Genomic DNA, 13,658 nt, shown 5'->3' on the forward strand with positions numbered 1-13,658 from the left:
CAAGCTCACTCTCTCTAATTAATAAATCACAGCAGGGCAGAGGGGTATCTTCTGTAGCATTTTAATTTCAGAATCTTTGTTTTCCTTGTCAGTTTTAAGTGCTCATTATAGACAAGATGCTGTCACCCGACATACCATGACACATCTGTATAATTAATGAAGTCTCCCGGCCCCAGCTTGGGGGGCCTGGAGACGTGGCGAGCATCCAAAGGGTGATGCTGCTGAAATCTCGAGCTGTCAGTGGCTGGAATGATGGTGGCCCCCGGGGCCTCCCCTGCAGCCCGTCTGCATACCCTCTGGGTCAGAAGTGGAGGAAACTGAGGCCCATGGCACACTCTTCCCTCCTAGCAAATCAGAGCTGCTTTCCCCGTGCTTTCTCCTTGACGGGAGCAAGTGACGGGATTTCTTGGGCTGGGAACTGCAAATCCCCCTGCACCCACTTGGAAAGTTAGTTGCTGATATAACTGTAACACTCTCCGGCAACTTGTTAGCGATTCCAGAGGCTCCGCTCATGTTTTACAGGAACGCCAGCAGATGCGTGGCTTTGGGGCCCGCCTGCCTGCCTGCCAGGAGCTGATGTCCCCTGTTTGCTGCTTGGGTGGCGCAGCCCTGCCTGCCCCGGCAGCTAGTGGCCTCCTGTGGCCCCTGGCACTTTGCAAATTTGTTACCTTCCTTGTACAAGCTGCTAAGGAGCATTACCAAGTGCAGGCCATTCCCTGGCTGTGAAGATGTACAATGTTACTAACAGTGGACGTTTCATTCTGGGCTACTTGGAGTGGGATCGTGGGAAGCCCTCGGTACGGTCCGGGTCTCGTCACGGCCGCTTTCGCAGAGACGCACTGTATGTGTTCTGTTCTCTCTGCCCAGACTTATATGGCCCATTCCTCTCGTCAGAACATGGGGACATTCCATGCTTTCTAGTGTCCTTTCACCAAGAGCTTTATTTGATCCCTAGGGTCCATTATTTTTTTATTGTCATCCCTCTGTTTTTGGTTAGTCAATCATTTGTTCATTTACTTAGTTAGCATTTGTTGAACACCAACTATGTGTCAGATACTAGTGGACCCTGGAATGCAGAGACTAGTGAGATGGGTCGGCTTGGGCATCAGCATCTTAGGGTAAACATTCTGAGCCCTTGGCTCAGGGTGGGTGGACGTGTGCTCCTCTGCTGTCTGGCCTCTGGCCCTGCATTTCAGAAAAGAGACTTCCTAGCTCTGAAACTCATGTTCCCGTGTCCAGACTGCATCTGGGGGGGACTCACGGGGATCCATTCCTTCAGTCCACACTGCTCGTCCGACCCTCCCGGTCTGGCCCCTGTGCGCCGTGCAGCCCTCACCGTCCCCTGCGCACCAGCCATCCTGGCTCCCGTCCCCAGCCTGGCCCCGCCCCACTCGAGGGCCGCTGCCTCTGGCCATCTCTCTTCCTGGGGGGTTTGGGTCTCAGACCCTGTGTTGTTCATCTTCTCAGAGGGGCCTTTCCCAGCCATCCAGTGGGGTCGCCCCTCTTCCCGCCTTCCCCGCTTCGACACAGCCCCAAGTTCTGTTCTCTCTGTCACCCGAATGCCGTTGGGTGGCATCGCCCCAAGGAGAACAGGTCTTGAGTACGTAATCTAGGGTGAGCACCGTATCCGGCCCCGGGAAAGGAGCAGAGCAAAACCGTGCTGTGCCTGCCATTCAGAGTCCAGTGGGGGAAACTGACCTTGAATGACAGCAACACACACACACACACACGGATGTCTGGGGATGGGGCGGAGGCGAGGACGGGCTGCTGTCTGCGTCAGCTCGGGCAGCCACCACCACAACGAGCCACGGATGAGGGGTGTGAGGGACGGACGTGCATTTTCCCCCAGTTCTGACGGCCGGAAGTCTGCAGTCCGGGTGCTGCCATGGCCAGGTTTGGGTGAGGACCCTCTTCTAGGGGGTGAGGACCCTCTTCTAGGGGGTGGGCGGCTGCCTCTCGCCATGAACTCACCTGGAGGGGGAGGCCGCTGGTGTCTCTTCCCCTTAGAAAGTGCCTGGTGCTGTGGGGTCACAGGCGCACCCTTGTGACGTCACCGAACCATAAGCATCTTCTCACAGGCTTACCTGCTGCAGTGTTGCATGCGGGTGAGGGTTCCCACGCGACCATCTGGGGGACCCGATCGGTTAGTGACAATTATGAGGGGGGATGAGCCGGGCGAGGGGAAAGAGAGCGGCCACGTTACTTGTCTCCTGCATCTGACAGGCTGCGCCCTGCGGAGCAGCCGGTGTCTCAGCGGGAACTCGGAGGGAAGGAGGGGCGGAGTCTCGCGGCCAGATACCTGGTGGGAGAACTTTCTTGCCCAAGAGAAAGGCCTTTAGTCGCCCTGGATTCACATTAGTGCACCCGTGCGGGGGGTGAGGGGGAACCCACCTCTTCTGCTTTTCACACGGATAGCCAGTTTTCTCAGTGAATGGTCTGCCCTCTGGCTGTCCTTGACCATGGCCTGCACTTCCAGACTCCATCCGCTCCCAGTGGTGTGTGTATCCCGGGCTTACGAACACACTCTCTCCGTTAGCACCACTGTATAGTTACTCTTGGCTTCCGGCATCGCAGGCGTTTCTGTGAAACCACCCCGGTACCTTTGGGCCTGGACGCGCGAATCTGTGTCTGGGTTCCGGGAGCCGGCTCTTCCCCAAGAATCTGGCGGGATCGCTTTGAACTCAGAGGCTGATTCGAGTGTAGCGGACCCTGTTATGATAAGAGTCTTCCTGCTGGTGAACCTGGTCTAGTTCTCCCTCTTCTGATGTCTTCTTTCAGTCTTTCCATACAGTTTCGTCATATTTCCCGTCATGGTGGCGCTCGCGGCGCCTCCTGACGTCGTGTTGCCCCGACAGCAGCTGAGAGTGGCTGTTGATTTCTGTTGCAGCCAAAGATAAATCTGAGAAGATATTCGCGCTGGCGTTTGTGAAGCTGATGAGATATGACGGGACCACCCTGCGGGACGGGGAGCACGACCTCATCGTCTACAAGGTAGATGGGGTGACAGGTGCCGCGTGGCTGTGGCTCCCCACGCCTTTCCTCCCGGGCTCCCCGGCCTGAGTCGACATGCCCACCTTGGGGAGAAAGCTGAGGTCGGGCGCCATTTACCCGTGCAAACGCGCATTTCTTACCTCCTGCCTTTTTGCCACTCTGAATGAGAGAAGACTCTGTATGATAAACACACGTTAGGTGTTGTGTGAAGCGATGCTCTGTTGACGTGAATTAACCTCCAGGGAGCAGAGACCTGGTTAGAGAAACAGGTCGAACAACCGATAAAGAGCAAAAGGCAGGGTGGTTAAAAGGATTGAGGGCAACAAGGGACAGAAACCCCGCGGGCTGCTGACCGTGGCCCAATCCACCCCACAGGCCGAAGCGAAGAAGCTGGAAGACGCGGCCACGTACCTGAGCCTGCCGTCCACGAAGGCGGAACTGGAGGAGAAGGGCCACTCGGCCACGGGCAGGAGCATGCAGAGCCTGGGCAGCTGCACCATCAGCAAGGACTCCTTCCAGATCTGCACGCTCGTCTGCTCCACGAAACTCACCCAGAACGGTGAGTGGGGGCTGGGGCACGTCCCCCCAGGGGTTTTCCCCCTGAACCCCCACCCTTCTGCTTTCAGTCGAGTAGGGAGGCCTCTGCCCGTCACCCTGGCTTTCCTCCGTAGTGGTCCGTGTGGGCATCGGTGGCCTAGGAAAGGGGGCGATACCCATGGGAATGGAAGGCCCACACCCCCACTGTGATCTGAGATTAACCTGAAAGGGAGGTAAAGTCCACAAGATCTGGAGTCAGCCTGCAGGCCTGGGGTTGAGAGCTAGACCCTGGCAGTGACCTTGAACTCGTTCCTGTGAACCTCGTCCTTGTCTGTACACTTGGTTAGTCACTGAGAAGATGACGAGTTTTCTTTCTTTATTTTTTTAAAGATTTTATTTATTTATCTTTAGAGAGGAAGAGAAGGAGAGAAATACCAATGTATGGTTGCCTGTCATGAGTCTCCTGATGGGAACTGGCCTGCAACCCAGGCATGTGCCCTGACTGGGAATTGAACCATGATCGTGTGGTTCACAGGCCCGTGCTCAATCCACTGAGCTACACCAGCCAGGGCCAGTTTTCTTTATTTTTAACAGTTGGTTCTGATGCCATGCCTCGTCCCCCCATCAGTGAGATAAGGTGCCCTGGCTGACAGGCACACGAAAGTACAGCCTCAACCCAGCACCAGGTGGTGCCCAGCCCCCGGCCCCCCTCCCCCCTTATGCTGGGCAGCCAGACTGCTCCACATCGTCACCTCCACGTTTGGGCTCCCCGGTGACATCGTCACCTCCACGTTTGGGCTCCCTGGTGACATCGTCACCTCCACATTTGGGCTCCACCTCGGGCCAGGGCCTTCTTATTCAGCACACTGTCTGGACGAGGCAGAGGTCCCCTGGCGCAAATCCCCCACGGAAACACCGTGTGCCCCCCGAATGTGGCAGAGTGGCAGGGTGCTCTGTGCTGTCCTAAAAAGCAGCTTGAAAACCTGAGCCTTTCCTCGTAGCTCCTGATACAGATTCTGGTCACTAGTGTCCATTGCGGCCCTGGGGGTTGTCCGTAAATGAATTGTGGCCCTGGGGGTTGTCCATAAATCGTAGCGGACGACTCAGGCTTGGAACAGTCACCATTTGGACATTAACAGGACAAAAGTAAGGCCAAATCTGGAAGCCACCACGTGTGGCCATGGGAGTTGGGGCACACGCCCTTTTCAGAGAGTCCCCACCTCTGTCTGTGTCCCGCAGAACGGGGCTGTTCCCACTGTGTTTCCTCATCCCTCGTCCTGTGCGTGGGCTGTGCGGGGGAGGGGCCGCCACTCAAATGCACAGAGTCACTGGGATACACGTCTCTCGTGGTCCCCTGGAACCAGGAGCCCACCTGGAACGCTGTGAGCTGTCCTGGCTCATGGGTGTGCGGCCGCCTCCCCGAGACCGGGACAGCCGTCCTCCGGCTGCTGGGTTCTGTGTGCAGCGGGGCCGAGCCCGTGCGGGCAGCTTTTGGTTCAGTGCCAGCAAGCACGTGGCCCTTGAGGTGAGGGTTGGTTGGGACTGGGTTATGGAAAGGATGCCCCCAGGTCAGACGTCACGCACTCCCTGGACGTGGTCTGATCATCCACAGGCCTGGCAGCGGCCCCCAGGACCTCACTTAACTCGGGGCCTCGGCACCTGCCCGGTGAGGTGCTGCCCTCCGTGTGACCCTGCAGCTGCCCCATAGGCGCTGACCATTGAGCTCTGGTTCTGCTTCACTGTGTGGAGCCACCAGCTTATACACATGGGTCATATTCTTCATTTTTTAAATTTTTATTTATTGGTTTGAAAGAGAGAGGGAAGGAGAGAGGAAGAGGGGGAGAGAAAGAAAGAGGGAGAGGGAGAGAGAAACCTTGATCCGCTGTTCCGCTTGTCTATGCACTTGTTTGTCGCTCTTGTCTGTGCCCTGATGGGGCATCGAACCCGCAACGTTGGTATATCAGGGCAGCACTCCAACCGTCGGAGCTGCCCAGCCAGGGCCTAGGTGGGCCATATTCTAGATGCATGTTTAGAAGTCATTATTGGAACTTGAGGGTATTTTCTCCATCAAATGGTTCTTCTGAATAGCAATTAAGTTGTGAGACCCACCACAGTCCTTCTGAACCCACATATTCCTGCAGAAGAAGACTGTGAACTAGGAAATTCCCAAGTCTCCCAGGGGGACAGTCCTTTCACCTGGGAGCCTCTTGACTCTCAGCTGGCCCAGGGTCCGGTCTCTGCTGGGAACTAGGGGGCGAGGCCCCGGTCTCCCAGCAACTGTTGCTGGGCAACAAGGAGATTCTGATGTGAGCTGCTCACTATGAGTTAAGGGGACACCTTTTGGCTTTAATTTCACCCCAGCCAACAATTCCTCCTGTGGGGATGGTGGCCTGTCAGGTGTGTGCGAGGTGGGGCCCCCCAGCTGGCGTTGACCACGGACGCCCAGATTCTCACTGGAGAGTCAGCTTTTTGCGATGCCTTCTGCTGTGTTTTGCCTGGGTGCACGCTTGCACAGACGCACGGTGCAGAGGCAGCCGCAGCCCGCTCACGTCCATGGTGCTGCGAGCTTGCACGGATGGGACCTGCATTGTTAATTGTTAAAAACACTGGTGACTCTTGTGTAAGGAGGTCTCCAAAAACCCAGGGACCTGGAGTGTGTTGGCGGGACGTAGCCTTTCTCACCACTTGACCGTCGAGTGGAAACGAAAGCACGTTAACTGTCACCGTGTACGGCTAACATTTTCAATTGCTGATCATCTCTCTGATGGGCTGTTGCCATTAGTCTTTATGGTGGGCACTGTGCTAAGAGTTCCCTCCACGACCTGCCATTTAGTTCGTGCACCAACCCTGCGAATGAGCGAACATTGTATCCATTCTGCAGAGAGGAAAACAGAGGTGACGTTACCTGCCCTAGGCCCTACCCAGTGCCTGTGCTTTGCACGTCCACAGATATTTGGAATACTGCGCTTTACATTTCTCCATTTTCAGCTCTGCTGGCCCTACACAGGGTAAGGTCCCAGGAGCGAGGACGTACAGATGTTTCGGTGCTCACGAGAGGTGCGCCTTTGTGTGCCTGCGCCCCTGAATTCCACTTGGTGTATTGTGCTCCCTGAAATTCCGCCTGTTGCCAAGGTCGTGTTTGTCTTTTCAGTATTTCCTAGGGTTTTTCTTGGGGAGTCAACCTCTACAGATGCAGTTCGTTCCCGATGAGCGTCGATAGCAAATCGGATGCCCTTCACTAATTGTGTTTTTGCGTGTAACGGGTCACAGAATAACTTCCAGTGAAACCGTGGAGAGCCTTGACCTTCCCTAGAGCTGTGCTGGGGTCTGCCTCCCTGCCTTTGAGCCTGTCTCGCTGCCTTCAAGTCCTTCTTCGGGCACCGTCTTTGGTGTCTTACACGTCTTACACACGTAGTCTGTGAAAGCCCAGGACATTCTGCTGATGCCTTTTCAACTGGACAACAGACCACAAGAAACAGCTGTGGACAGTCGGGCCTGGGTGGGGTCAGTGGGCTCTGCACAGCAGTGGTCCCCGGGGGCCAGGGTCCCTGTCCTCTTGCAACGTCAGGACCTGAATTTGTTCGTTCTTGTAAATTACTTTCTGTAAAAAATGCAACAATAGAGTCTCACCCCGAAATGCGGGAGAAGCAGCCAGCACAGCACCTGGTGGGTGCATGTGTCACCTCTCCGGCCCCCTCTCGGAGATGGGCTGGGCCGAGCCAGGCCGCCGTTCTCAGGCTCCCGAATGACCCTTGCAAGCTGTTACGTGGGAGTCACTTCAGGGTGAATGGAGGTAGACGCAGTGAATGCTGGGCAGGTGCTCCGAGTAGTGGCACATGTAGCTGGGGAAGATTTCCAAAGAGGGTGGGTTTTCTGTCTCAAAGCTTACAGAGCGGCCTTGGGGGGTGGGGGGCGTGCACACAGCAGACGCGGCCTCGCGGCCAGGAACTGACCTGCCCTTGTCTTTCAGTGGACCTGCTGGGGCTTCTGAAGTGGCGGTCCAACACCAACCTGCTGCAGCAGAATCTCCGGCAGCTGATGAAGGTGGACGGCGGGGAGGTGGTCAAGGTGACGCGGGGCCCCGGGCATGGGTTTGGTTTGTTTTCCTCCCATGTGTTTTCACTGGCAGCCGCTGCCTCCCGAGGGGGCGTGCGATTCTGGTTCTGACCCCTCAACAGAGAGCTCCCTTGTGGTTGGTGTGCATCTCCGAATGGACCCCACTCCGGGGTGGGGCTGCTTCACGGGGAAGGCCGGCCTTGGGTTCTGGCTCCTCCTCCCACGGAAGGTTCCTGGCCTCATTCGGCCGGGCTTTCCCTGCTGTGAAAGGGGGAGCAATTGTGCCTCTACAGAAGGTCATGGGTGGGGGTCAGGGAGATGGAGGGTCAATGACCTGCCCTGGTCATTGCCTGACTGTGATGGCTACTCACCCGGAGCTACTGAGGCTGACCTGGGGACCAGGGCCTGGGAGGCTCGTCCAGGCCGTTGCCCCACCTGTCCCCTGGCACTGATTTCTTGGCCTCCCACAAAGCAGGCTCTGGAGGGAATGTGAGGGGTCCCCTCAAATCTCTGTGGGACCGGACAGTCAGACGAGGCTGGTCTCCTGCTTTATTTGGGGTTGCTGCTGGTTCTGAAGTTTTCTTCAATATCAGGGTCCGCTTAGTTCTTTTTCGCCCAGATAACTTGCACAAAGAAAACGCACACTCCCCTTGGCCGGTGAGTGAGGAGCCGGCCCCCCACTTGGGGTGTTCTGTGAGCGGGGTCTCTGCAGCCCGTTGCGGCCCCCGCACTTCCTGTCGTCTAGAGATGCTTGCAGAGGGAGACGGGCTCATCTCTGTAGAAACCAATTCCGTAAAGTGGCTTCAGTGAAACGGCAGTGCGGTCCGCGTCTGTGTAAATGACTTTGGTTGCCTCACTTCCTAATAATTTTGTTGTAAAACCATTGAAATGCCCCTTGCCCCCATTTGGAATCGTCTTTTCAGGTCCTTGTCGGCTACCGCTGTGGGACCCTGTTCATTGCATTTTAAACACCCCTGGGTCCTGCCAAGGCCTTTCGGGGGGAACCTAGAGGAATGAGTTAATGTAACTTTAGAAGATACCCAGTTAATGAAATTTTGTCCTCTGCCGTTTTCAAGTCCCTGGGTCTCATCGGGAACTGCTTGTACTGTCTCTGGCCTATTGCCATCCTTGCCGGGGGAAACCGGGGACCCCCTCACCATGTTCTCCATTCCCATGGTCACGTCCATGGTCCAATTGTTCCTCCCTGGAAAGGGTTTTCACATCTCTGCCCCTGGGGCCCGATGACCTCTCTGCGCCCACCTCACTGGGACGATGCTTCCTTGGCCAGTGTCACCTCTGTGCCCTGAGGCCTGGAGAGATGAACAGACTTGTCTCAGGTCGCCCGGTTGATCCTGGGAACCAGGCCTGGAGGGGTCCCCAGCTTGCCTGGGGGGCACCTTTTACTCTGTTGACTCGTAGACTGTGGGTTGCTTCCGTGTGTTGAGGGCCTTCTTCGGAATAGAGAGATGACATTGCCTGATAGATTGAGAGAAGTGTTTGCATATTTAGTGGGGATACCATTTCCCTTCGGGTGGTTTCGGTTTTCCTGTGGAGCTGGTCTCGAGCGTGCTTGTCCACAGGAGACCTCCCTGTGGGCGGGACCTCTTCTACGGCGCTTGCGTCCCCACACTGCTGTGGCCATGGCCAGGTGAACAAGGCCACCGCTCCCGGCTTTTATGCTCTGTGCTGTGATCGTGTTACTTGTCGGGGGGGACCATGACATGCCAGTGCTCGGCACCTGAACAGTCTGTTGGCAGTGACATCAGGCTGTTCGCAGATGTCAGAGTTTGGATTTTGCGAAGACCTTACAATCTGCGAAGGGTGGGAAGCAGTTCCAAAGTAATTGCGGTTGAGCTCATTGTCACCGGACTGACAAGACCAGGAAAGGGCTCGGGAGGACCGCGGGAGGGACTCCCCTGCTGCCAGCCCCACTACTGGATGCCGCAGCGTGCCTGTGTCTTTGTTCCAAAGTCACTCATCTCTGATTTTTGTCTTGTGCGTCTGGTGGCTGGGAAAACCCCTGAAGTTCGCAGTGTCCTGGGTGACGCTGGGCCACGGCTGGGGGGGGGGGCGGTGCCAGAGCTCACTTGGGTCCCTGGCCCCTGTCTCCACAGTTCCTCCAGGACACCTTGGACGCCCTGTTCAACATCATGATGGAGAACTCCGAGAGCGACACTTTCGACACACTCGTGTTCGATGCGCTGGTAAGAGGCCCCCGTTTCCCTCCAGTTGGACGTTCAGATGCCCTTCCACATGGCTGCCTGTGACACTGGGCCAGGGGACCCACCACAGTAGCTTTGAAATCATTGCCTGTACGTCCCGTCAAAGCAGATAAATGGAGAGCCAGACGGTTTCTTTCTTTCTGGCCAGGCCAGTGCAGTGTCTCGGGGGAGGAGGGGTCAGCCGGCTCACCGGCTTCTGTCCAAGACTCTTACGGTTCGTTGAGTCCCGTGCTGCGGATGGTGCAGATGAAGACCCGGCAGGGTTTGCATTACTTTGCTAATGACGAGATTGGTTGACGTCACAGGTGTTTATCATCGGACTCATTGCTGATCGAAAATTTCAGCATTTCAATCCGGTTTTGGAAACCTACATTAAGAAACACTTCAGCGCAACTTTAGCCTACACGTAAGTTCTCTTGGTTGTCTTCAGACCCAAACTTTTCTTTTTGTATGTTTGTTATGAAGAGGTTTTTTCCATATACTTTTGTCTATGATCATACATTCCCCTCCTCAAAATGCTGAATATACTGGGATAATTTTTATTATAGCTTCCTTCTTAATAGAACTGAAAAATCTTGTTCAAAGAGGTACGTTGTCAATCAGCCTAATATTCTGGAATAAATTCTTCCTGTCCTCCACGTCTTCTGTCTGACTCTGGGATTTTTAGCTCACATTGGACAGAGCGGAGAGACAGGGCCGTGTGCCCGCCACCCTGCAGCTGCCCAGTGAGCACCTGGTGAATGAATAAATAAACGCGTGTGTTCTTGTTTGGGGATTATGGGTCGTTTCGTGTGAATCAAGTTCAGCGTGGTACTTTGCAGTGTACCGTTTTGTATGTTAAAGAATGCCTTCCCTTTTGTTCCAAAAGCTCCCGCCGTGACTAGCTTGGATTCTTGCTGCCCACCCAGCTGCTCTGGACGTTTTAGGTGCCCTCATGAGTCTTGTCCACACAGCAGGGCGTGTCCCGGGTCTGGGCCACAGAGCCTGCTCACCCGGTGTTGACAGGCACAGTCCTGGGGCTCAGCCACCTGGGCTGAAATTACAGCTGTGCCCCTTACAAGTCCATGGTGCTTAGCTCTCTGGTTTCAGCCTTGGTCATTGGTAAAACCGGCACAGTTCCAGGTTTGCTGAGCATTTTAATGAGTTATTCTGTGTCAGCTGTTTGGAGTACTTCCTGGCTCGTGGAAGCACTAGGTGGGTGTGAGGGTTTGCTATTATTAGAGCTAGTAGAATGAGGTGCCTTCTGTCTCTCACCGTGGGGTTCACAAACATTTATTTGAACTTTTAGCTGTGTGAGTTGCAGTGAGAAGAGATTTAAGTCGTGTCTCTTTTAGATGCACTTTTACAAATTAAAGTGTAGTTGATAGTGTTATACTGGTGCCGGGTGTACTGCGTGGAGATCTGACGTGATTCCCGTAAGAACCTCTCCTGTGGAATTATTTCCTGTGGAATCATTAGAACGGTTCTCTTCAGGGTTCAGTGCCGTCACACTGGGTCAGAGCTCCCAGCTGGGCCTTGACCGCACTTAGGTCAAAGCCGGGGTGCAGCTGTGAGCGCGTGGCCAGAGGTCTGACCCAGCCAGTCCTGGCGCCGGGTTCTTTCCTGTACATGTGAGGGCCCGTTTAGTGGGGGTGTCATGAGGGGGCTGAGAGCAGCGATGTCCCCAAGCACACGGAACAAGCTGTGGGGGCTCCGTGTGTTTACTTTGCCAGTAGCTTTGCTCCAAACCTTTTGTTCCACCGGTGGAGGTGCCCTGTTTGCCTGCACTTTGGACAACTCCTTTCAGACACTGGGGAGAGGGGTCCATGCCCCCGTTTTCCTCTGGCAGCCCGAACACAATCTGGGCAGGGGGACAGGGTGGCCGGCAGCTGCCCTGGGATGTGACATCATCTCCGTATGGGTCGAGTTCGCAATTCTGCTTTTTCACCAAAGTGCGGCCAAACAGCCCTTTTCGGATTAGAGACCTAATTGCTGAAACTCAGCTCGGTGGGTCAGCAGCTGCGTGGCAGCCTGGGTCCTCAGTGAGAGTCGGGGCTGGTTTGTGGGTGGGAGAAGCAGGAAGTGTCATGTATCTGTCAGTGGCGATAAGATTGATTAAAGGGGGCAGTGGGCACAGCTCTCATGGAGCCCCTCTGGGTCTGTTGTTCACGGGAGCTGGGGCCACATCAGGGGGGCCAGGGCTGGGCAGGGAGGGTGCCATGGGGACCATTCTTCAGGTCCCCGAGGGCTCCTTTCTGTCCAGCAAGCTGTCGTCCCTGGAGCTGGCGCAGACTTCCCTGCCATGGAGATAGTGCTCCCTTTGCCCCAGCACCCGAGGTACGGGAGGTCCCCGTTGCTGCAGGACGTTCTGTGGGGCCACCCCCACTTGAGTAGCTTTTTTCTTTTATTGTTAAGTCTCGGAAATGCAGGTCAGCAAACTGGGAACAGAGGGGAACGTCTCCAGTGTGGCAGGGGACACCGAAGAGGAAGCTCACCTGTAGCGCGAACACATCAGAAGCGTCTCCCCTGAGTTTGGGGATGAGGGGGTGTCTGTTCTCTCCACCCCTGTTGGTCAGCGTGCTGGAAGTAGGGCAGCAAGGCAGGAAAAATAATTAAATGTCTAACAATTGGGAAGAGAGAAGTAAAGCTGTCTTTGTATTCACATCACGGGATTATTATGTACATACCGATCCCTCAGGGATCCATTTTTAAAAAGTCCCTTCCCCCAAAAAAACTACTAGGATCCAAAGCTAATGTAGAAAACTCAGTTGTATGTATGCAGATAATCTGAACATGAAACTGAAAGTACAATGTAATTTACTTACTATAAAAAAGTCATTCATAAATTTAGTCAACAATAGGTCGGACTAAATGTAATTTTCTACCCAGAAAATTACAACGCGTTGCTGACAGAAAGTTTAAAAGAACTAAATAATTAGATAAACCACTGCCTAAGTGTGTGTTTCCTCAAAGTCACCCATAATGTAGTGTGAGCCCCATCAAAACCCGAGCGTGCTTCCTGAGAAAAACTGACCAGCCTGTCTGAAAAGCTTACACAGAAATGCCAAACGGCTAGCAGGGCCCAACAGCTTTTTCAAAAGGTGACTCTGATTTCACGACCCACCATGCGGCAGCGGAAGCCGGGACGGTGTGGCCGGCAGGACCGTCAGTGCGGAGCGGCAAGGTGGACGGAAGGGCCACAGGCAGGGAGACTGGGCTGCGCGGGGCACGCCCCAGCCCCACGGCTGCTGGTCTGCGGTGCTCTTTGAGAAGAGAGGAACCCCGTAACTGGCCACCGTTCCGTGCTGGTGGTGCTGCCACGTCCCCCTGCGCCCCGGCCCCTGCATGGGGTGTTTAGCAGCTGTGCAGCAGGGCGTCGTACGGACGTGGCGCACTTTCCTTGACCTGCCTCACAGGGTGGACATGAGCACGACGTGTGTGTTTCCACCCCCGTAGGCGTGGCCGCAGTAACCGCCTTTAGCATTTGTCCTTGTCCCTGCAGAGTGAGGTGCCAGGGCAGTCGCTGGTGAGTGAGGGTTTTAATACCGCTGATGGGGACAGGCAGGACCGGTCTGTTGGAGTGGCCTGTTGGAGTGGCCGTGCGACCACAGAGTCCGGCTTCCTCGCGTCCTGTCTGGCCACCTCACCTGCAGTCTGTAGTTTACCCGAGGAGGTAAACAGCAGGCGCACTGTTTACTTTTTTTACTTTGAGTTGCGTGTGCTCATTTATTAATGGGGTGGACGTTTTTATGATTCTAGTCTTTTCCTGTGATACACCTGGCCATGCCTCTTGGACTCTGTTTTCTTGTTTGTTTTTAATTAACCTTTTCATATAGTCTGATGCTTTGAGCAAACTGACTACCACTTGGATTT

The 13,658-nt window shown here is 55.1% G+C and overlaps 1 protein-coding gene across 2 annotated transcripts in view; it reads left to right on the top strand.

The window, feature by feature from the left end:
* The window catches only part of DOCK1 (dedicator of cytokinesis 1), a 377,799-nt gene that overhangs the window by 75,887 nt on the left and 288,254 nt on the right, over nucleotides 1–13,658 (top strand). For both annotated transcript variants that reach the window (XM_037051192.1, XM_037051193.1), the window contains exons 17-21: nucleotides 2,888–2,991; nucleotides 3,367–3,550; nucleotides 7,499–7,596; nucleotides 9,699–9,788; nucleotides 10,112–10,212. In XM_037051192.1, the coding sequence (XP_036907087.1) occupies nucleotides 2,888–2,991; nucleotides 3,367–3,550; nucleotides 7,499–7,596; nucleotides 9,699–9,788; nucleotides 10,112–10,212 (577 nt within the window). The remainder of the gene's footprint in view (nucleotides 1–2,887; nucleotides 2,992–3,366; nucleotides 3,551–7,498; nucleotides 7,597–9,698; nucleotides 9,789–10,111; nucleotides 10,213–13,658) is intronic.

The sequence above is a fragment of the Sturnira hondurensis genome, unplaced genomic scaffold (genome assembly GCF_014824575.4).
Source record: "Sturnira hondurensis isolate 20B ecotype Veracruz unplaced genomic scaffold, ASM1482457v3 Scaffold0007208, whole genome shotgun sequence".
In the NCBI taxonomy this organism is placed as follows: Eukaryota; Metazoa; Chordata; class Mammalia; order Chiroptera; family Phyllostomidae; genus Sturnira; species Sturnira hondurensis.